The following is a 24,380-nucleotide window of genomic DNA, read 5'->3' as shown; positions in this document are numbered from 1 at the left end:
TATATCACATGAAAAGTTAAAATTTCCTTAACTGCATTTCTGCTCAGAATCAAGGCCAATAGCAGGTTCCACTATAACAGGTTAAGAACACCATTCCACAGTTGAAAATTATATAGTCTCTCAGCAAAACTTATGTAATTCAGCTAAAGATGGCCTAACTAAAGTTTCATGCCATATATATGGTTTGTAAAAGTAAATTATGAGCCTTAGGATCTGACCACAAAGTATTTCTGCATGCTAGTATCTATATTTCTATCTCAATTATATTGTTGCTTATTTATCTCTCTCCCTTATTTCTAGCTTTTAGTATTTCATCTCGCTGTACATTTTCCTCTCAAAATTCCACATTGTTTATTTTGAGAAGTAGTGGAACATTCTGAAATGACTCCAGCATATGTACAAAAAACAGATGGTAGTTTTGCAAAAATCACACCACACAATATGTTTTAACAAGCCAACCTTCCACAGCATCAAAGAATGCTTCATGATAGAACGAACAAAATTCAAACGCCTAGGGGAGAATTTTCTCCGTCAGGGGGCCTGAGCGGGAGGGTGCGTAGCTGATCACCACCCACAATCGGCTGTGCGCCTCCATTTTACATGGACGGGCCAATTAGAGCACGCACGAGCTGCCTCAGGGAGATTACTGATAATAAAACTGAAGAAAAATTTTTTTCTTAAGACATGTCCCCTCATGACAGTGTCACATGAGCTGGGACATGTCAATGAACTTCAATAAAAACTTTTATTCAATTTTTATACATTTCATGAAACCTCATCCAGCCCATGGATGAGGTTTCATGAAAAATGTGAAGGTCGCCTGGGCTCTTCGCCTGCCCGCCAACCTTAAGGTTGGACGGGCAGCTCCATTAAGTGTTTTAATTGATATTTAAGTGGCCTTAATAGGCCTTTGACAGTTCGGCAGGCATGCAGCCAACTGCGTTGCGCGCCCGCCGAACTGAAAATCAGAATGACATGGGGGTGACATCGGGATGCATGCCCGACGTCACCGCACGTCATTTTACTCGTCGGTGAGAGGGGCCACCTCCGCATGCCAACCCGAAGATTCTGGTCCTAGAGTCTGAAGAAGTGCTACCATATTGTTTCTATAAATCCCAGATACTCAAGAAAGACTGAACATCCTAGTTCAATGTCAGTTTGTACAAGATCGCTTGGGTTTTGATACAGGAAATCAGTCTTGCATGTTTGGCTCATTTACCAATGATAGTGCCTCAGTCAGAGGTTTACAGGTCCCAGGTGACTCCATGACTCATGCACAAATTGGGTTGCCACTTCAGTGCAGTGTTGAGAGAGTGCTGCACTGCTGTCCTTCAGGCAAGGCTTTAAACCAAGGCAAGCCTCCTCCCTTCATCTAGTACGGTGGCACAGATGGATGAAGACTTCATGGGGAGGATTTTCTTCTCGTTGGGTGAACACGGCGGGCAGGCCCGGGAGCAGCCGCGCAACAGTCTGCCGTCTGTGATCGGGCCCCGACTGCGATTTCATGCTGCGCGCCTGCCGGTGTGAAACGCTCAGTGCCTCCTGGGTGCAGGGGGCAGTGTGCAGAGGATGACGAACACAGAAGTTGGTGCATATGCTCAATGAAAGCTCCCTTAAGTCATACAGCTGTCTCAGGGAGCTGAAGATTTTTCACATTAAAAATAAAGCTCTCAAAAAGAAAAGGAAAATGTCCCCTCACATGACTATCACAAGAGCAGGGACATGTTATTAATGAAATGTTAAAATTTTTATTTTATTTTTAATTAACGTCGGAAGCCTCATCCTGCCCGTGGATGAGGTTTCCTCAAAAATCCAAAGGTTGCTTGGCCTATTTGCTCACCCGCCAACTATAAGGTTGGACAGGCAGGGAAACATTCTATTTAATTAACTGATTAACAGGCTTAATAGCCCTTGTAATTGTCAGCGGGCACGCTGCCAACTTTCACACACGCCCGCCAGTCAAAATATCACACAAGTGCTTGATGATGCCAGGGTGCTTGCCTGACGTCATCGTGCACTATTTTACACTTGGGCGTGCGCCTGCATGCTGAGCTGAAAATCCTGTCCCATGGTAATATTCAAGAAGAGAAGCTTTCCCAGGGTCCCTGTTGATGTTTCTCCCTCTAAAATCGCAAAGAACAGAGCAACTATGCATTCATCTCATTACTGTTTATGGGATCTTGCTCTGCTTAAAATGGTTATGTTTGGCTACACAACCACAGCACTTTTCAATAAGTTGACTTTGAAGTCCATGTTTTGGGATGATGTTGATTAGGTGTTATATAAATACAGCAATTACTTTTTATTATATAATCTATTTACGCTGTGCACTGCACTGAGAAATCTAGTTTGAATATTGCAGCAGTGTCACAATTAATGAACTTCAGGATCCAACCAGATTACTTATGAATTTTAAAAGTTACAGCTCCAAAAAATGTGGAATGAACACTTGTTTTTAAAAATAAAACTACTGCAAAGTTAAAAAGATGAGGTTTTCCAATGTAACACTGTGCCACATTAAGTAATGTCCAAGGACCTCAAGCCTATTGATCTTCATGCTTGCAGAATTTTGCAATAGGTATACTGTGGGCAAGTTGAAAACATGAATGATGAATCCATTAGCAAATGAACTTCGACATAGAATCTCCTTCACAAATTGACATAGCAACTACTCTTCTCATTTCATCGAGGAGCTGAGTGTCTAATTTAGATCACTGAATTTTACATACAGTAGCCTTTACATAAGGCAAAAACAGCATGTCAATCATGCAAATTTATTTCAAGCATCTAATGCATATACTATACTGTATACCAAGGTCATCATTCATTCCTGCAATTGCTTACAATTGAACTGTACATTTAACTGATAAAAGGTCACAAACCCGAAATGCTAACTGATGCTGCCAGGCTTCAAGCTGAATAATTCCAGGATTTTATGTTTTTACAATTGTACATTTAACTGACCTGACATTAAAGAACTGAAGACAGATGAGAAATTAAAGAATTTTCCACCTACTTGACTGTAAATGCACTTTCCAGTGAAACATGATCATCTTGGTATGAGACCTGACAATAACGCACATCTTTAACTGAGCATGGTACTTTTACATCAGGCAACAATCCTTGAATTAAATGTTCTCTATTTATCCGTGGTGTCCAGTTAACCTAAAATCAAGAATTTTAACTAAATTATTACTCGGCCATTTGGGAAAAGAAACAAACGTAAACCGCTCTGGGTTTCTCTAAGAGTGGAACTTCATTTTCTGGTAACAAAAAAAAACACATTTATTTGAAATCCCCACTAAGACTTTTTTGTTAATTTAAGGAAAATTTATAACTAAATTAAAATCTAATAAAACCAGCAAAAGATTAAAAAGACATTTTATGAATGCAAAGAATTAGGTCAAGTTTTTGAACAGGAAAAATATAAAAAGGATATAGGAAAAAAAGAGCAGATACACACTGTGCATTTTTGCAAAGGTGATAAGGAAACAGGTTTGGTACCTTGCCAGAATAGATGCAAGACCACACAAATGGGTGTGAATTAGTTCAAATTAATTAAGTTTAAAGTAGCAAAGAAAGTAGCAGTACAATTCACTGTTGCTGGGTAAAATCTTGGAACTCCCTAACAGCAGGTGAATGTGCTGACACCAAGACTGCAGCGATTCAAGGCAGTGGCTCACCACCACCTTCTCAATGGCAATTAGGATGAGCAAAAAATTCTGGCCTAGCCAGCAACACCCACATCCTGTGAATGAATAAAAAAGCAATGGTAGGAGGAGGAGCTGGGCTACTTATGTGTGCAGTATACATGTATAATTTAAAATATCTTTAGCCCCAGTTTCCAGAAAGGGTGCATCACGTGAAGTATCAAAGCTACGATCCCCCAGCAGACGAATGCTGAAACTGAGGACTAGATGACCACATGCTGCAACATGAGGAGGAAAGGTTTCTGAAAGATAAATCCCAAAAGGTGGTCACCAACAGATTCAAAGAATGAGGTAGGCAGAGAAGAGATGATGAAATGAGGCAGGGAAACACTACCAGGAAACCCAGACATATGGAGGTCCCAGCTTGAAGGGTCAAAAAGTTAAGCTCGCAATGATCTCCACAGTCAGCACTGATGCGTACAGCATTACAGATTGGAAGATCTGACCCACTAAATTTCTGGGATTAGTCAAATGAACTGACAAGTCCTCTAGTCTTAAAACTGAACATGAAGAAATTACAAGAACTGCCACAAGCATAATGGCCAAACAGTCTCCTGTGCTGCGATTTCTACAATTCTCAGATAAATGTAGCATTTTAAACTAAAAATACAATAGAATCCTTGCAAGGGATTGTTAGCAAAAGTTAGTAAGGAACTAATGTCTACCTTAATTTTCTCAGCAAGAGATGAATTAACAACAATCTGCCGATCACCCTCATCATACATCCGAAAGATAAGATGATGAATAACATCTCCAGCAATCCAGTCAATTTCATCTTGATGTTTGATAGGAATTGCTTTTTGTCCATCTATGCTGAAGATCTGGAGCTTGGCAACTTGAGTGCTAGGGAGCAATTTAATTATCTTCTCCACTGCTGAAACATCTTTACAGCTCTGCACATTAAGAACCACACAATATTTATGAAAAATTAGACGAAGAGAAAACATCCTGCTGTAATTAATATATTTCTTAAAATATCACAAAACTACTTTCAATTGTTAGCAATGCATAAATTCAAAGTACATTACTAAATCAAAACTCTGTATATAGTGGAATCTATGTTAGCATAATAGTGTCTCCAACAACTCCCCAGTGGATAATGCAAGTATGCATACTAGCAAAACTCCACTGTACTGATTGCAATGATTATCAATTAGGACAAAGGAAACATTTTAACTCTTAAAGTATGGCAACAACTGAACTGACATTAGCTTCTTTTCCCAGTTTATCATTCACTCCTTTTATGAACGGAGGTGTTATACTGGTTGTCCTCCAGTCCCAACAATTTAGATATCAAATAGTCATTTGGTAGTACAGAACTTAAGTGTTGCTGAAAAAAAGGCATTTAGCCTTGCACTCATCAGGAAATCACAAGTATACCAATGTCAGAGGAAGTAACAACTTTATACTTTATGAGAATACAGTGCTGATTGGTTGGCAAGTGAACTCTGATTAGTAGAGGTGTGCCATGGAGAATGAACCAGTTAATGGCGACTGCCGAGCACTGTTTATGCATGTACTGAAGGAAGGCTTGCGGTAGAGAACTGCCTAGTAGATTTCTCAATTAGTACATCAAGGAAAGGGAAATTATGCTGACAACTAATTTAAGAGTGTTAGTGTACAGTGTGGTGCATTTATGTGGACTGGAAGCTACATATATTAATACACAGGACCCTGTTCTTTGCAGACAGAAAGAACATATACACACACATTGCGCCTGTTTCAGCTAAACAAAATAACTGATAGCCATTTGCTAGTTCATTCCTAAGGGCAATGCTCTGACCAGAGTCAAGCTGCCTAGTTTAAATTTCAAACAATGCTTGGCAGTTAACCATCAGTCACAATTAACTGGTGCATTCTCCATGGCAATGCCTCCATCAATGACAGTCCAATTACCAATCAATCAGCACTATCTTCTCAGAAAGTATAAACTTGTTGCTTTCCCTGACATTGGTATTCTTACGATCGTCCTGATGAGTGCAAGGCAAAAAGCTTCGATAAAATGTCTTTTTTCAGCAATACTCAAAATTTGGATATCCAAGGGGAATTGAAAAATTATAGTCAGAGTCTTGGCCATCTTCTCGGACTTCCTTCAATTGGTAGGCTGTATATCATTAGTGCCCAATAACCATCCAAAACAGAGGCAAAACTTTGATTTCAGTTGTTTCTTTCCCTGAGAATCATTTCCTTTACTGTTCTCTTCAGCATTTTCTACTTATTATCACAAATTGCTTCACCCCATTCCAAAAAGTGGAGAAGGTAAACCCAGGACCAAACAGCCCAATGTCGATGGTAAAGAATCTCTTTCCAAGACAATAATCCAAGGCTAAGTAATTGTCACTTGGCAAAATAAGGGTTAATAAATCTCAGCCAGAGCAGATTTGTTAACAAATTGTGTTTGACTAATTAATTATATGCTTTGAAGTAATTAAGAGGGTTGATGAAAGTAGTGCAGCTGATGCATATTCAAAAAGCATTTGATAACATATCAAATATATTAGCAAAATCAAAGTCCATGAGATTAAAGGGGCAGTGGCAGCATTAATTCAAAATTGGCAAAGGGGCAGAGAGTGCTGGTGAATGTATACTTCCTGCCAGTCTGAAAGTAACCAGTGGTGTCATTCAGGGTTTAGTCCATACTGAAACATTCAACACTGCATAAATAATACACATCACAAACTTAATTTGTTTCCCCTGACAGAGTTAATAAATATCTTCCCTTACAGGCTTAACTAAATCAAAAACAAACTTACAAATATTCCTGAACCCTAATGAAGTTGAACTTCATATTCTCCTGGAAGGACTACAGGCAAGATTATTCTTTGTTACTCTTAGAAATAACTACAAATCTGAATCTCATCAATATGATTTGATAGCCTGCACATTGAGAATTGTAAGATTTTCTATTATTTAATTCTATCCGCATGGATTGTTTCAATGCAAACCTTAGAATGTTCTTGCATTCCAATGTTGATAGAATCCCTTAATACTCTATCATCCCACCCCTTTTCCCTCACTTCTTTTCATAATGTATAACCAGGAATATGGAATTTCCAGCTCTGGGTCAGGTCAAGCCATTAGTAGTTACTAAATCATACGTTTCCAGTTGCTAATGCTTCTAATTCCCTATTTTTTTTTGTTGGAATGCAGATGCCTGTACAGTTACATATGTATCATTCAATTCTGGCTGCAAAACATTTTTAATTCATCTTCCATTTGGTATTTTCTTCATTGACTTCCCTGCTTATCTTTATCCTTTTCTTAATTTCTTTGTTATTTTTCCATTCCCCAAACACAATCACGTAAAATCCCCCCCAAGCACCAGTTACTAAACCAACAAGGATTTAGTCCCAGCTGTATTCAGGTAATGCCAGTCTACTTAGTAGAAATAGATTTTTGTTCCTAAAGCTAGTCCCAATTCCACAGAAATTACAAGTTTCCTCTTTGACACACCTCTTCAAATCTGCATTTATTTCCCTTTTCTTGCTTTTCATCAGCATGTGGTATTATGAATAATAGTGACTATTGTTATTGATTTCTTGCTTTTTCCCATCTAATTCCTGAAACTCCTATTTGCAAGGTATCAAATTTATTACTTCCTATTTCATTGGAGACAGAAATTGAGTTGAAGCCATGCTTTATTCTAATCATTTTTTTTCACCTACTCAATTATACCTGCTGTCCTTGCACTTGGTTGGCAATGTACCATTATTTTGCATCTTCAGAAGCATTCATCAATTCCTTAACTTTGAAATTCCCTCTCACTACTATTGTGTTTCCACACAACATTTCCCTCTTTGACAACCACTTGCCTCACTTTGACATTAATTCAGTCATGGTTGCACAGTTGTTATTTTTTAAAGGTATTCAGAATGAAATACCTTGTCAATTCCACAATGTCAATTGACTTTCTGCATTCCCTCTTGTGCCCTCATCCTACCCCAATGGATGGTCACTCAGGTTGGGATGCAAGCTCACTGGCACTGCCAGCATTTATTGTTGATTCTTAGCTTTTCTTGTGGTGGAGGTGGTGTGCCTTCTTTCCATAGAACAATAGAAAAGTTACAGTACAGCGAGGCCATTTGGCCTATCTTGTCCATGCCAGCCTGAGGACATCCAGGTGCCCTTTCTAATCCCACTTTCCTGCACCCGGCTCATAGCCCTGCAGCTTATAGCACTTAAGGTGCAGATCCAGGTACTTTTTAAAGAGTTGAGTTTCTGCCTCTACCACCAACTTGGGCACCGAATTCTAGACACCAACTACCCTCTGCGTAAAAAAGTTCTTCCTCATGTCCCCCCTACACCTTCTGCCACTTATCTTGAACCTATGTCCCCTGGTTCTAGAACTCTCTACCAAGGGAAACAATTTTATCCTGTCCACTCTATCTATTCCCCTCATAATTTTGTACACCTCAATCAAGTCACCTCTCAGCCTTCTTTGTTCTAAGGAAAATAACCCCAACCTATCCAATCTCTCCTCGTAGCTACACTTTTCTAACCCTGGCAACATTCTTGTAAACCTCTGCACTCTCTCCAGAGCTATTACAACTTTCCTGTAATGTGGTGACCAGAACTGCACACAATACTCCAGTTGTGGCCTCACCTGTGTTTTATACAATTCCAACATTATATCCTTGCTTTTATATTCTATACCTCTGCCAGTGAAGGAGAGCATTCCATATGCCTTCTTTACAACTTTGTCTTGAACTGCTGCCTTCAGGGACCTGTGTACTTGTATAACAAGATCTCTCACTTCATCTACCCCTCTTAGTATATTCCCATTTATTGTGTAATCCCTATAATTGTTTGACCTCCCTAAATGTATGACCTCACACTTCTCTATGTTAAAATCCATCTGCCATTTTACTGCCCACTCCACCAACCCATCTATATTGTTTTGGAGATTTTGGCTATCCTCTACACTATCCACTACTCAGCCAATCTTTGTGTCATCTGCAAATTTCCCAATCATGCCCCCACCTTCACGTCCAAATCGTTAATATATAACACAAACAGCAAGGGTCCCAACACCACTTGAGACAACTTTCCATTCGCAAGGGCATCCATCGACCATTACCCTTTGTTTCCTGTTACAAAGCCAACCTTTTATCCAGTTTGCCACATTACCCTGAATCCCATGGGCTTTTATTTTGCTGAACAACCTGCCACATAGGACCTTGTCAAATGCCTTGCTAAAATCCATGTACACAACATCCACTGCACTACCTTCATCAAGCCTTCTTGTCACTTCCTCAAAGAATTCAATCCATGTACACAACATCCACTGCACTACCTTCATCAAGCCTTCTTGTCACTTCCTCAAAGAATTCAATCAAATTTGTGAGGCAAGACCTTCCTTGATCAAATCCATGCTGACCATCCCTGACTAGTCCATGTCTTTCCACATGACAGTTAATCCTATCTCAGGATTGATTCTACTAATTTGCTCACCACCGACATAAGATTAACTGGCCTATAATTGTTTGGCATTTCCTTTGATCCCTTTTTAAACAATGGAACTATGTTTGCTTTTCTCCAGTCCTCTGGTACTTGCTCTGTCTAGTGAAGATTGGAAAATCATCCTCAGAGCATCTGCTATCTCCTCCCTCGCTTCCTTCAGCAGCCTCGGAAACAATCCATCTGGCCCTGGTGACTTATCAACTTTCAAGGATTTCAACTCTTCAAGTACTTCCTCACTCTTTATGACTATCCCGTCCAATATCTCGCAGCGCTCCTCCTGGACTACTATATCGACATCCTCCTTTTCCTTTGTATACATGGAGACAAAATATTCATTCAAAACTCTTCCCACAGCCTTTGCATTTACACACAAGTTTCCATCTTCATCTCTGATGGGTCCCACTTTTTCCTGAACTAACCTTTTAGCATTAATGTATTGATAAAACATCTTTGGGTTATCTTTAACTTTACTTGCTAACCTTTTCTCATGCCCTCTCTTTGATTTCCTTATTTCCAATTTACTTCGTCCCTGCACTTCCTATATTCATCTAGGCTATCTGCAGTGCTTAGTTCTTTGTGCCTATCGTAGGCTTTCTTTTTCTGTTTGGTCTTCCCCTGTATTCCTCGAGACAACCGTAGGGGTCTAGATTTGGCAGTACCACTCTTATTTTTGTAGGCGACATGTCTACTTTGTACAATTAGGATCTCGCTTTTTAGTGCTTCCCACTGGTTTTCCACTGTGTTATCCTCCAGCAGTACTGTCCAGTCCACCTCAGCCAAGTCCCTTCTCATTTCTGCAAAATTTGCCTTCCCTCAGTTCAAGACCATCTCTCTGGCCTTTTCTATGGTAATGCTAAATCTAACTGAACTGTGATCACTGTCCCCGATATGGTTGCCAACTGTCACTTCACCCACTTGCCCTTCTTCACTTCCCAAGACTAGGTCTAGAATTGCATCTCCTCTCATTGGGTTTGTCACTAATTGGTTGAAAAAAATTTCCTGGACACACTGCATGAATTTATCTCCCTCAGTACCCCTTATATTGTTTGAATCCCAGTTGATATTAGGATAGTTGAAGTCTCTTATTATTGCCTCCTTGTTCTTACAAGCAGAAATTTGCCTACATATTTGTTCTTCTATCTCCCTTTCACTATTTGGGGGTCTGTCTTTTACTCCCAGTAGTGTGACTGCCCCTTTTTTATTTCTGAGCTCAATCCACAAAGCCTCGTTTGTTGACCCATTTAGTATACCATCCCTTCTCACAGCTAGAATTGATTCTTTAACCATTATTGCTACCCCTCCTCCTTTTTTATCTTCTACTCTATCATGTCTGAAGACTTTATAACCAGGGATATTAAGCTGCCAGTTTTGTCCCCCCTTTAACCAGATCTCCGTTATAGTAATGACAACCTGCTGCCATGTGTCTACCTGTGCCCTTAACTCATCTACCTTGTTTGTAATACTCCTTGCATTGAAGTATAAACAGTTTAACCCTGTCAATTTCTCTTGCTGGACAATTTTTAAACTTTGCTTCTCCTGTAACTCTATGTCTATCACAACGTCCCTAGCAAATGTTCTACCTCAATTTTTCTGAACTGAATCTGACCTATCTGATCCTACTCCTGGGATCCCATCCCCCTGCCACACTAGTTTAAATACTTCCCAACAGAACTAGCAAAAGCCCCCGCAAGGACACCTGTCCCAGCTCTGCCTGGGTGCAGCCCGTCTGGTTTGTACAGGTCCCACCTTCCCTAGAACCAGTTCCAGTGCCTCAAGAATCTGAATCCCTCCCGGCTACCCCATCTCTCCACCCGCATGTTCATTTGGTCTATCCTCTTATTCCTGCTCTTGCTAACACTGGGAACTGGGAGTAATCCTGAGATTACTACATTTGAGGTCCTGCATTTTAATTTATCTCCTAACTCCCTGTACTGAGCTTGCAGGGCATCATCCCTTAGTTTATCTATGTTGTTGGTACCAATGTGTACCACGACCACTGGCTGTTTACCTTCCCTCCCCAGAATGTCCTGCAGCCACTCCATGACGTCCTGGACCCTGGCACCATGGAGGCAACATACCATCCTTGATTCACATTTGCGGCCACAGAAGTGTCTGTCTGTGCCCCTAACTATTGAATCCCCATCACTATAGCCCTGCCACTTGTTTTCCTCCCGCCCCTCTGAGCAGCAGAGCCACCCACGGTGCCGTGAACTTGGCTGTCGCTGCTTTCCCCTGAGAGGCCACCCCCCCCACCCCCCCCACCCCCCCACCCACCAACAGTATCCAAAGCGGTATATCTGATAAAGGACTTCATTGCTTAATACTGAGATACGAGCTAAAAAAAAGTACAGAGTAGCACTGTACAAGTATAATTAGTCAAGAAACAAGGTCCCTAGCTATCATAAATAAGGCTTTTGCTAGTTCTGTTGGAGATGACCACAGGGGACTCCCTGCATTACCTTCCTGAGTCTTTTACTGTTCCTGATGGTCACCCATTCCCTTTCTGCCTGTGTAATCTTCACCTGCGGTGTGACCATCTCACTAAACGTGCTATCCATGACTTGCTCAGCATCACAAACGCTCCACAATGAGTCCACCGGCAGCTCCAGCTCCAAAATCCGGTAAGCTAGAAGCTGCATTTGGACACACCTTCCGCACACATGGTCACCAGGGACGCTGGAAGCGTCCCTCATTTCCCAAATCCTGCAGGAGGAGCATATCACAGGTCTAAGTTCTCCTGCCATGACGTCCCTCTCGATTAAGCTAGTTACTCCCTTAAAAAATAGATTGAAAAAAAAAACTCACCAGGATTTACTCACCAATCAGCTGTTTTTTTAAAAAATCCACTTTCAGAAGAGTGTCCCTTGCAGGTCTGGTGCACTCTTGAAGGTACTGCCTCTCTCCCTCTTTTTTTTTAGATTTGGAGGGAGGGAAGGATGGAAACTCTACAGCAATGTAATGTTTGGGGCTATTCCATTCTTTGACAGTGGGTCCTTCTCGATCCCCTTCTGAGTTGCGGTGACTGCGCTGACTTCTCCCAGAATGCTTCTCAGTCACTTCTCACTACCGCCCTCTGTTGGATGCTCTTCCTCCTGTTGAGTGCAAGGGTCCTTCTCCTCAATCCCCTTCTGAGTTGCGGTGACTGCACTGACTTCTCCCACAATGCTTCTCAGTCACTTCTTACTACTGCCCTCATGTGCTAAAGCTGCTCCAAAATGATTTTGATACAGCTTCGATAAAGGAACAGCAATATACATGCTAAGTCAGGATGATATGTGACTTAGAGGGTAGCTTGAAGGTGATGGGGTTCCCATACATCTTTACCCTTAAGTGTCTAGATGGCAGGTGTTCCACACGGGGAAATAATCCTGGAGTATGTGCGCCCGAAACCCTTCTATCTTCTGTATGTGATTGAGAATTAGGACTATCTAGGATACTCAATCTTCAACTTCAACTTGAGCAGAAACAGCCTGACACTTACTGCATACAATCACACTAAGCATTCAATACCACATAGATAATGCACATTCCAAACTTCATTTGTCTTTCCTCACATAGCTATTTCCCTTACAGACTTAATTAAATCAAACACATAAACTTCCAAATAATCCCAAGTATAATTTATGTCAACTATGCTTCATACGGACTCAAAAATTTAACTGTTTCTCTCTCCACAGTTGCTGTCAGACCTGCTGAGTTTTTCCAGAATTTTGTTTTTATTTCAGATTTCCAGCATCCACAATATTTTGCTTTTATCCACATTCTCCTGGTCCTTCACTCAATACTAGTACCTTTGCAAAACTGATCTCCTTAGTAAACTTAAATATATACTGCCCTTAACTGACAACAACCCAAATGTAACAGGGAAAAAACAACCAGAAGAACAGCTAGTCATACCATGGATATAAACAACTCATTAACTTGGCTTTAAACAGTCAACAGGTGACAAACAAACATTGATACTAATGTTTCAAACTAGTACCTGTAATTAAAGACAACTTCATAAATCACCAAAAGAAATTCTTACCGATATCTCAATCCTTGCTTTCAACGTTTGGTCCTTCTTGATATTTTGGACATGTATCACAGGGCCAGTTAAGATTCCTGAACCAGTGTTACTACAATCCACTGTATACACAGGCAAATTTGGGGCACCAAGAAACTGAAAAGAAACAAGATGCAAACAATTACATGGTAATAAAGGCAAAATAAGGACTATGCAAGCTAATGTAAGAGAGTTGGGGTATGGAGCGCAAGCTCAATTAACTAATTAGGCAGTAATTATATTATTAGCCTTCTCTTTTAGGCTCATTGTTCAAACTAACTCCAGGGTGATGGAGCCGTCTGTTTTGCACTTAAGTAAAATGACTCAACTCAGCATCTTAAATCAAGGTATGAACCTACAATAGGAATGTGCCCCAGTTCAGAACTAACTGGAACACAGGAATAGGAGTCGGTCACTTAGCTCCTCAAGCCTGTTCTGAGTCCTTCAATGAGATTATGGCCGATATGCGACGGAACTCCACATTCCTTAATACCTTGGTGGTTAACAAAAATCTACCAATTTAAGATTAACAATTGATTTCACATCAATAGCCATTTGCAACCAAGCTATATATTAAACAGGAACTTGGTATCCAAAATTTAAAAATTCAATTTCTTAGCACTAACTTTCTGCACTTTGAATAGATGGATCAGTAAAATAGGTCACAAGAAACAAAATTCAATCAGATCATTAAAATGACATGAATCCCAGGTCCTTGGGTAGCTTCCCTTCTTTTCACTGAAGTTTCAGCTTACTCAATCAAATTCAAGCAACTTAAATCTGGCTGTTTGGATGTCTGAAGTGATTTTTTTTGTCAGATTACTTTTACAATGCCAATCTATGCACCTCTATCTTTCACTGTTTTCCTTCATTTTTTCTTCAAACCCACTGTTTCTTCAAGATTTTTATTTTTTTAAATCAATTTACTTTTTATTAATTCAATATTAGATAAATCCCATGCTCAATTATCCCCACTCCCACATCCTCCTATAAAGGAGATGCCTGGATCTTAAAAGGAACTAGACAAAATAGAGCTTAACAAGCTGCTTCACTTTGCCCAAAATATGAGAATCAGAGGACATGATCTGTGGCCTGAGCATGGGGCACAGGCAAAGAATCTAAAAGTAATCTGCAGAAATATTGGGCCAAGTCTTCCAGTCCCCGTATCATCGGAGACCGGACATACAAATGAAGATGCCATTGGGCCCTGTGGGAGTCCTAATGTGCGGACCTTTGTGGGAATTGCCCAGGAAATTTAAACTTCTGACAGACAACCCACTTGTTCCCCAGGACCATCAGTGAATGTCTCTGATTCTGAGTTAAGACTTGGAGACTTCGGATAGTTCCGCAATACCTACCTGAATAGTTACCCAGGTAATGTTAGACAAATTAAAAAACTGGTTTAACACCTGGGTAACTCTAGGACTGAACCTCCAATCAACCCCAGATCTGACTACCACCCCGGACCCCCCAACCCATCTACCCCACCTCTCTGTTCCTGCCCTGGTCACCCCACTACGAGGAAAAGGCAAGAGATTGGCACTAAGTTAAATGCTCAGAGAGCCAGTGCAGACACGATGGACCAAATAGCCTCTTTTCTACACTGTAACAATTCTGTGATACCCCTGACCACCTGACTAAAACCCTGGGCAGACTACGACTCCGCAGTCCGGCAACCACCACCCCCCAACCAGACTACGCCGAACAAATTACCTACTCACCCACCTACCACCTCGCCATCCTCCCAACTCACTAACATTCAAAGACTGGACCTTTAAACTTGCCATATGGCAACTAGTGCAGTAAAAAATGGACGTGGCTTGACTTCCCCCTGCCTCTATCCCGCTCCAAGGGTGTTCCCTGAGGGACGCTGTGCACTTCTTTGACAGCAGGAATCGAAAGATCCAGGAGAAATGTGCAGCAGTGTCGAGTTGAGGGAATCTGAGTGCAGCAGCAATTTGCTCATCACTGCCACTGCTTGGAACATTTGAGCCATTATTTCAGTCAGCTAATGATAAAACTGTGAAACAGACTCCCCTAGTAAGATGGTGGAGGTGGATAGAATCGATCAATTCAAAAGCAAATCAGATAGATCTGTATCAGAAAATCACATTTGGGACATAGAACAAGTAGTCTGCGATCTAAATATGACAAGCGCAGCATTCTTGGCAGCATCCAGGTAAAACTGGAACTACAGTTTCCAAAACATTCTACCACTGTAGGTTTTCTTCTGTTCATGTTTGAGTGTGCTGGAAATGAATTGAGAGGGATTGATTGCCTGATTAGTCAACAACTCCATTATAATCATGCAACTAGCAGGATGGCAGAAGGCGAACTAGATAAGAAAAGAAAAAGTTCTGCTTTGGGTATACATCTTTCCTGAGAACTGCCTAGATTGAACCAAATGTTCAACAGGGTAATTCATCAGGCAATCAAACATCTGATAAAGTCAAAACAAATCAGCTGGTCTACAAGCTAAATTTACAAAAATTTCATATTTGTGTCGGAATCAAAAGTCCTCAAAACCTGCAAGTCAAAAATAACAAATCATTTTACCTACATTTTAGTGTGCTAAGTTGGTTAGATAGATTAATGTAACTCTAATGACATTTTTGAAGCAAGTGCACAAATTACATAAATAGCTACTACAGTCTTATGCTACCCACCAATAGATTGCCAGGTATACCATATGTAGTGTTCTCATAAAACACACCAAAAACAGCAAGCTACAGGACAAAGCAATTGCTTATTCTAGCAACAGGGGGAGATGGTGGTTTAGTGGTGATGTCACTGGACGAGTAATCCATATGCCTTGGCTAATGCTGGTGGAATTTGAATTCAATAAAACTGGAATTGAAATCTAGTCTCAGTAATGGTTACCATGACAACCATCATCGATTGTTGTTAAAACCCATCTCTTTTTTTTGCCTTTTAGAGAAGGAAAGCTGCAATCCTAACCCGGTCTGGTCTACACATGACTCCAGATCCACAGCAATGTGGATTATACTCTTAACTGTCGCGTGAAATGGCTTAGCTAGCCACTCGTTTCAAGGGCAATTAGGGATGGGCAACAAATGCTGGTCTTGCCACATCCCATGAAAGAATAAATTAACCTTTTCTCTCTAATTTGACTCTGAATCCAACAGTCTTTCTGTAAATGGGGTTGCAGAGAATAGATTTAGCATCAGCATCCTGGAATAGCAAGGCAGTGCATTCTTTTTAATCATTTGATGGAGCAGCAAAATCCAAAGTTCAAACCATACGATTTCAACCACTGTAAATTAGTTGCCGTTCTGAATTTGGTTTGTTTTTCTTGAACAAGCCAAGATATAGTTAAAGCAGATGAACATACCAATTTCAACAAATTTCACCTTGCTTATGCTGATGGGCTGGCTGTGTTTATATTCCATTAAGTTTGGGTATTTGCAGATGACAACTCAGCTCACTGCATTTCTAAGATATCAAATTCTACTTTTTCGAATTGCATGATTTTTCTCATAATAACTAAGTTCAAATCCTTTTGTAAACACTACATTTTGTAGCATTTTCAATTACTTTGCTCCTTACAGGCCTGCATGTCAAAATTTTGCACAACATTTTTACTATGTTGTAACAGAAATATTTTGGATATAGCAAGAGGAATATAAATTTCAAAACTACTACACTGTCCCAAATAGCACATCAGGAAAACAAAATTCAAGTTCATGACAGCATGAAGTTATTGACGTAAAAAGTTTTCCAGAAATTGAAAAAGGCAGAAATGCTTATTTTAAGTAGAACTATAGAATAAACATGTAATTCCTTGATAAACAGTTGCATAATGAAAATAATGGAAAGGAAGATGGTGAGGGAGAATGGGAGAACAGAGATAAGGGCAACTGAAAAAACAGTTGTTCAAATGCTAAAGATTTTATTTACCTTGCAATGTACCACCAGCTTGGGTTGTGCTGTAATATTCCCTGCTTCATCTAGCACTTCAGCTTGGAAAGGTAAAGTGGTTCCATTTTCAATAACTACTTTATTAGAATCTGGCTTAATCCGCAGTTCACGTGGTGGACCTATAATAAACAGAGCTTCTGCATCAGCAAGGATTGTCTCTTTTGTCCCATCCCTCAGATGTTCTCTCTTCCTTTCCTGTAAGCACTGTGCTATAAACCAAAGACAGCAAAAGCTCTCCAGGACTTTATCAAAATGATCATTCTTTACACATGAATCGAAATCATGTGTGTTGACAGTCCATTAAACTTTGCAAAATATTACCATTCAGGCCAGATTTTGTATGAGACATGTACATAAATGTATTTTTCACCAAGGATCACTAGATAGAGAGCCATGGTAAATTTAGCTAATTATTTTTGTTTCATGCCCAAGATATTTGAGATTAATGGACCAATTTTACTGTTGCCTTTTGCCTAGCTAATTCACTAACAAGATGAAATGTCAAGTCAGTTCCCTGGCTCAGTACAACATTGGGTAATGTGCTTACACACAGGAACACTGGGCAGCAAAATCATTATACTGCTTTAAGGTGAAACATTTAAAACAGAAAAGTCAAACGTAGGAGCAACTATTTGATCCAGGTCTGCTAACACTTCTGGACAGCAAGTGTCTAAATTAATGATACACTTCCACATTTTATTTAATATTGCTCCAAAAAATAAAACTGAGAGAGATTATTTTTTGCTTTTTAAAGTGCATAACAGATGGAGGTCTGTAGAATAAGAGTTATAAACAGACGAAATTTGCTTTTTCCAAATAGTTAATTTGTATTTGCAATAGTTTACATTGCATGAAGCAATGGTATATTTTATTTATAAAGCTGTACAGTAGAACTAATGGATGATCATATTTTTGTGCTTATGCTGGAAAAATGAACAATTTGTTCTTGGTTCTTGGGGTGCAACTGGCCCCTGTTGCCAATGCCTTTGCCTGTTTATGGGTGTCATTATTGCTGGCTTCCTTCCTTCCTGTGTTGGTCCATTTATCCTTTTGATAGGTAGATTGGGTACGGGGTGAAGTAGAACAAAAGGTTTGTAAACCTCCACATCTAGCCCCAGAATAATTCGTACCTCAATCACCCACCTTCCACCCATGCAGCTGGAGCCAGACATCACTTGTTCAGACTGGAATGTGTTGCATAGATGCCCCAGACACATTTCAGGCTTCTTTTTTTGTCTGGGGGAGGGGACATTCTTGCGATGTGTCCTGATAAATGCAAGGCGAAAAGCTTCGGCATTTCTCTTTTTCAGCAATACTCAACGGTTCAACTTAATTTGCAGGCTTAACGTAAAAGATACTGTACAACATATTGTACCTGTGTTTTGATCTTCCAAATACAAAGATGTTATGTACATTTGCATTCTGAGTTGAAAGCCAAGATATATATCAATTTTACTGTGCAAGAAGCATTATACCATTGAGAAATATGTTTAACTTTTAATGAAGCACAGAGTGTTCTGGTGGTGGGCTGCAGAATAAGAATCCGTGGGATATTATTCTCTATTTGCACTACTCATTTCAAAATACTGCCAATAACTGAGGTAGTTGATTTAGTTCTATAGTTAGGGAGATTTTGTAATGCTGACTCTGTTGGAGACAATTATACAAACTGTACTTTCATCTCCTGCCTCTGCTCAGATCACAATCAAAATTGAAGAATCACTCGGGGATTCACTTTCTAAATTCCAAAAGACACTCAGCAGCAAGCTAAAGAAACAGAATTACTGCACTAATGTTAAGAGCCTAAACATACAACTCATCAAAAATGTATCTTTAAGAAATCAGGTGAATTTTATTATGCTGTTGAACTTGCAAATGTAATAATTGTAATTAATAACTCAGTCAAGCAATTTAATATATACTCTTACTTCCCTCTGCAGATGATTAGGAAAGCATTATGGATCAGTGCTGAAAAAGCGTGAAAGGTCTGATTAAGGAGATCATGTGTAAGAAATCCGTCCCATTCAGAGTTTCAGAGACATGCTAAAATGTGGCAGGTAGGCCTTGCAATCACCCTCTTGGCTCCAATATAGAGGATAACCAACCGTTACAGTTTAGCTCCTTTCAACTGTTAAGCTTTTGAACTCCCTTCCTACAAATTTTCATATAAAATGCTTCTATTGTCACTTGCTAATCTACCAGAATTAAATTTCAAATATATAACAAAAATTATTTTATATATGTATATCAATCTGTGGAATGTAGAAACTTACCAGGCAATAGCCTAATTTTTAACGTTTGTGAATCCTCCTTCAATCCAGGTAAGATTACTTTAAGAGTGAAATTCTACAAAGAAATAATTCAACAATAAGAACACAAGAACATAAGAAATAGGAGGAGTAGGCCATATGACACCTCAAGCCTGTTCCACCCGTCAATAAGACCATGGCTGACCTGATTATGGCCTTAGCTCCACTTTGCTGCCTGCATGCACATAACCTTCGACTCCCTTATAGTTCAAACATCTGTCTAACTCATCTTTGAATGTATTAAATAATCTAGCATCTACTGTTCTAGAGGAGAGAATTCCAAAATTTAATGACCGAGAGGAGGAGGCTTGGATTATCACCGAGGCCTATTCCTGGACAGGGTGCGGACTGGTTCAGGTTGGAAGACCGCACCCAGCACTCCCGATTGGGCAGTCTCCTTTGTGGGGAGAGGCATGTCCTAGTCCTTCACAATTTTCATTAAGTTGAGCCAGCTTTTTAGAGACATGGTATCTCAGAGGTGTCACGAACCATGGTCTGCGTGAGGAAACCTTTTGAAAGCTAAGTGCCAGGCTAAGCACCCCACCTACCCCCATTCCCTCTCTGCCAGGCTATGGCCCTCCACCCACCCCACATGGTCCCTCATGCCAAGTTATGGCAATTCCATGCTCATTGGTTCTATATAATGTATAGTGGGTCAATTAACCCCACACAGTGACATTAGGATGTGTTTAAAAAAAGCTTTAAAAATATTTATTCATTACTTTCCATTATTTTTAAAAAGCCCTTTTACTACAGACAATAAATTGTCAATCTTCCAGACTCTTTAAAGTATCAATAGCTGAAACTGCAATCACTTGAAACCTCAACCGTGTATAAATAAACATTGTGCAATTGACAGCAGAGATCAGAGAGCCAGAGCTTTCAATCAAGCAATGTTTTCCTTGGGGCTCAGGTAATGGGGTAATGGATTTCTGGGCTGTCAGCCAAGCCTTGGCTTGGGCTGCATGAGGGAACACTGGGGGGTGGGTGGACAGGCATAGCCTTGCATAGGGAGTATAAGGTGGCATGGATGGGGCATGGGAAGCGTGTGGAGGTGTGGCGAGGGGGCCTTACTTTTTTTCATTACAACTGGGGTGAAGCACCGAGTCAGGCCTTTTGCCCAGCCTCCATCCGCAGACCCCGTGGCTGCCTCCGATCTCTTTGCCGGGTCAGCTAGCCCAATTGTAGCCCACATCCGCCACACTGGAATGAAAATCCAATCTTTGCGAGCATTTTCCCCCAGGGTGGGAGCACATGCAGGGCATTTTCCCAACTCCAACTACCCACCTTGGTGATGAAAATCCAGCCTGCAATTCCATCTTAAATGGAAGAACTCTTATTTTTGAAATGCTGCTCCTAGTTCTACATTCCCCCACAAAGGGATGCATCCCGTCAGCATCTAGTTTGTCAAACCCCCTCAGAATCAGAAGATTATTCTATATTACAAAAGCAATACAGAAATCATTGATTTGCTGTCATTCCATTTATTGACATCAGATTACTTGGTAAATAGAAAAGCAAAATCAAGAATGAATCAAGACATCGACAGCACACAGTTAGCATTTCGTGTCAGGACAATAATACCCATTTGCATGCAAGAGGGAAAGGGTTAAAATGCAGAACGAAAACTAAACAAGCTTTAGAGGATTAAAATTAAACATACCTTGCCTTGGCAATTGGTCACATGACCCTTGGCTGTTACACCTTTAATGATGAAACTTGTTCCTTTTTCGACAAAGGCTTCATAACATAGCTCCAACCCACTGCAGGATACATTTAAATTTGAAAGAGTTACATTCCATAGAATAACTATAAACTAAATGTTGATATTAAGGGGTGGAACAATTACAATTTTATACAACACTATCAACAACAAACATTCCTGGGTCAGGTTAAAGCAGCACCTTGGAAGAGTTTCACATTTTTCTTATTCCTAGTCTACAACTGATTTGTCCTGCATTATACAGGAGTGCTGCTTTGGATGCATTAGAGTGCTTATGTTGGGGTTTGGTGAGTGAGGGAGTTTGGTAAAGACGGGAAAGCGATGCTCCTTCCTTTTACTACCTTTCCTCAACCTCCAGTAGCAGGCTCTTACTTTGCCACAGGGGAAGAAACTGATTGAATGTCACAGGAGCCCACAAAGCAGTGGAAAAGCGTGCGAGCTGGGAGCTTACAGATAAAATCTAAAAGTGACATTTGATAGGTTGGTAAGTATAGGCCTTTCCAGACTCGGCACAGAAGAAACAATTGGTGAGCGACAGTTGAGCTATATGATACCATACTGTAGTAAACACTTTAAGGTGTGTCAGTGCAGCTCGTACATGTGGAACGTGCATCCCGTGGGATGAGAGAAGTCATGCAGGCATAGAGTGCCCGCGATGACTACATCTGAAGGCAGTGTTACCAGCTACAGAAACTTGAGCTCCAGGTTGCGGAACTCGAGCGGCAGCTGGAGTCACTGTTGTGCATCCGCAAAGCTGGGGGGTTACATGGATAGCATGTTTAGAGGGGTGGTCAGCTAAGAAGTACACAGACAGAGGGGGAATGGGTGACTGCCAGAATTTCCAAGAGAAACAGTCAGGTAGTGCAGGAATCCCCTGAGGCGCTTTCGCTCTCTAACCACTTTTCCATTTTGAATACTGATGAACGAGATCGTTCCTTAGAGGACTGTAGCAAGATCCAAGTGCATGGCACTACAGGTGGCTCAGCTGCAAGGGAGGGGAGAAGGAAGAGTGGAAACGCGATAGTGGTAGGGGATTCCATTGTGAGGGGAGCAAAACATCCACATTGGGAACCAATGACATAAATAGGAAAAGGGATAAGGTCATAAAATTAAAAAGCAGGATGTCAAAAGCAGTAATCTCAGGAATACTCCCAGTGCCATGTGCTAGTAAGCATAAGAATATGAAGATTGAGCAGTTCAACACGTAGCTGGAGAAATGGAATAGGGAGGGTGTTAGATTTCTGAGGCACTGGGACTGGCTGTGGAGCAGGTGGGGCCTGTACAAGGATGGGTTCCACCTTAACAGGACTGGTACTAGTGTCCTCGCAGAGAGGTTTCAGAGTGCTGTTCAGGAGGGTTTAAACTAGATTGGCAGGAGGATGGGAACCTGAGGGGAAATTCAGAGAGGAGAGGAGAAATACTGGTAATGGGAGGTAGAGAAGTATTAACATGTAAGGAGGATATGTCAGAGAGTAGGAAAAAGGCTAATAGAATATTTGGAGAGCTCGACAGAATTAGAGTAGGCAATAGTAAATCATTAGATGGGGTCAGAATAAGGGGCAAAGTAAAAGAGCCTAAATCAGGCTTAATGTGCATGTATGTGAAGGCACAGAGTGTGGTTAAAAGATTGGTGAACTGCAGGCACAGGTTGACAAATAGAATTATGATATTATTGCTATAACAGAGGCCTGGTGCAAAGAAGGACAGGACTGGGCGTTAAATATTCCTGGGTACAAGGTGTTTAGGAGAGGTAGTATTGATTAAAGATGGTATTATAGTACTGGATAGAGAGGATGTTCCAAAGGAGACAAGGACGGAATCCCTCTGGCTAGAGGTAAGGAATGAAAAAGGTGCAACAACATTGCTTGGTGTAGTGTATATACCGCCAACTAGTGGAAGGCATGTAGAGAAACAAACTTGCAAAGAAATTACAGAGGTACAAGAATTATAGAGAGGACTTCAATGGAGTGGACTATAATGAGGGACTTCACTTATCCAAATATATAATCGGGACAGGAATAGTGTGTTAGGGGAAAATTAAAAATGCTAAAAGAGAACACTAAAAATTTACTGAAAAACCCTAAAATCTCCAGGGTAAGCAGATGGACATTGCAAACAAAGCAGCTTTGAGTTTTGTGTGATTTACAAAGTTTCAAGAGATGAGCTAATATCTAGGCACAGACAGAACCATTCAAGTGATAAAATGGTGTGTTGAACCCTTGAGAGCTGGACTGGAGATAAAACAGAAAGTTAGTTTAGGTAGGCTCCTCTCTCAGATAGGGAAGGAGCAGATGGTTTTAGCTTAGATATGGGAAAACATACAATGGACAGAGGGGTCTTTGATGATACACCAGCAGTCTTGAGTTATGAGAACCAAGGTCTTGCGTACGTGTTTTAATTTTGATTGGATAATATAATTATGTATACACCCTTTAGAATAATTGGTTAGCAGAATTGCATGTTTATGTATTCAATAGGATAGTTTTAACATGGCACCTGTGTGTTGGTTACTGAATGGATATATTCAAATGTACACAAATGTATTGTGATAAGAAAAAGTATATAAGTTACGAAACTTTGTAATTACAGCAGAGCGCCCCTTGATGGACTAAGAGGCTGCTCTCCCTGCATATGCTTTTACAAGCTTGAATTGATTCTCTTGTTCGAGAATCCAAACAATGGATGTCCTGAGTTATTTGTCCTGACATGAGACCTGGTCTGAGCCGTAGTTAAGAGGGCAGCTGACCCTTGCGAAAGCCAGATCAACCCGGGGTCTCAAGGAAGGAGGTTGAATCCCGTCTATGCAAGGGGGCAAGAGGGGTGAGTGTCCCTGGAATGTGTTCAAGATGATTTCCTGCAGCAGTAGGTTTCTGGTCCAAAGAGAAGACAGTGAATGTTGGACCTGGTTTTGGAGAATGAGTTGGCCCAAGTGCATCAAATATCAGTGGGAGAGCATTTAGGGGACAGTGACCATTATATCATAAGGTTTAGGTTGGCCATGGAAAAAGAACAAGGAACAATCTAGAGCAGGGATAATTAATTGGGGGAAAGCCAATTTCGATGGAACGAGAATGCATCTGAATCGAGTGAGTTGGAATCAAATACTGGCAGAAAAGACGGGAGATGAACAATGAGCCACCTTCAAAGAGAAAGTATTGCAGGCAACATCAAGGTATATTCCCTTGAAGAGGAAA

The 24,380-nt window shown here is 40.6% G+C and overlaps 1 protein-coding gene across 1 annotated transcript in view; it reads right to left on the bottom strand.

Annotated features, from left to right (window-relative positions):
- Positions 1-24,380, bottom strand: part of smchd1 (structural maintenance of chromosomes flexible hinge domain containing 1) — a 215,627-nt gene that overhangs the window by 108,986 nt on the left and 82,261 nt on the right. Inside the window, exons 21-26 of the mRNA XM_041189810.1 lie at positions 21,127-21,226; positions 19,428-19,500; positions 17,134-17,273; positions 13,198-13,332; positions 4,376-4,603; positions 3,017-3,165 (exon numbers count right to left, since the gene is read on the bottom strand). Coding sequence (XP_041045744.1) covers positions 3,017-3,165; positions 4,376-4,603; positions 13,198-13,332; positions 17,134-17,273; positions 19,428-19,500; positions 21,127-21,226 — 825 coding nt within the window. The remainder of the gene's footprint in view (positions 1-3,016; positions 3,166-4,375; positions 4,604-13,197; positions 13,333-17,133; positions 17,274-19,427; positions 19,501-21,126; positions 21,227-24,380) is intronic.

This window comes from Carcharodon carcharias, chromosome 6, assembly GCF_017639515.1.
Source record: "Carcharodon carcharias isolate sCarCar2 chromosome 6, sCarCar2.pri, whole genome shotgun sequence".
Taxonomy (NCBI): Eukaryota; Metazoa; Chordata; class Chondrichthyes; order Lamniformes; family Lamnidae; genus Carcharodon; species Carcharodon carcharias.
Note: the sequence above shows the minus strand (reverse complement) of the source record. Positions and strands in the feature narration are given on the sequence as shown.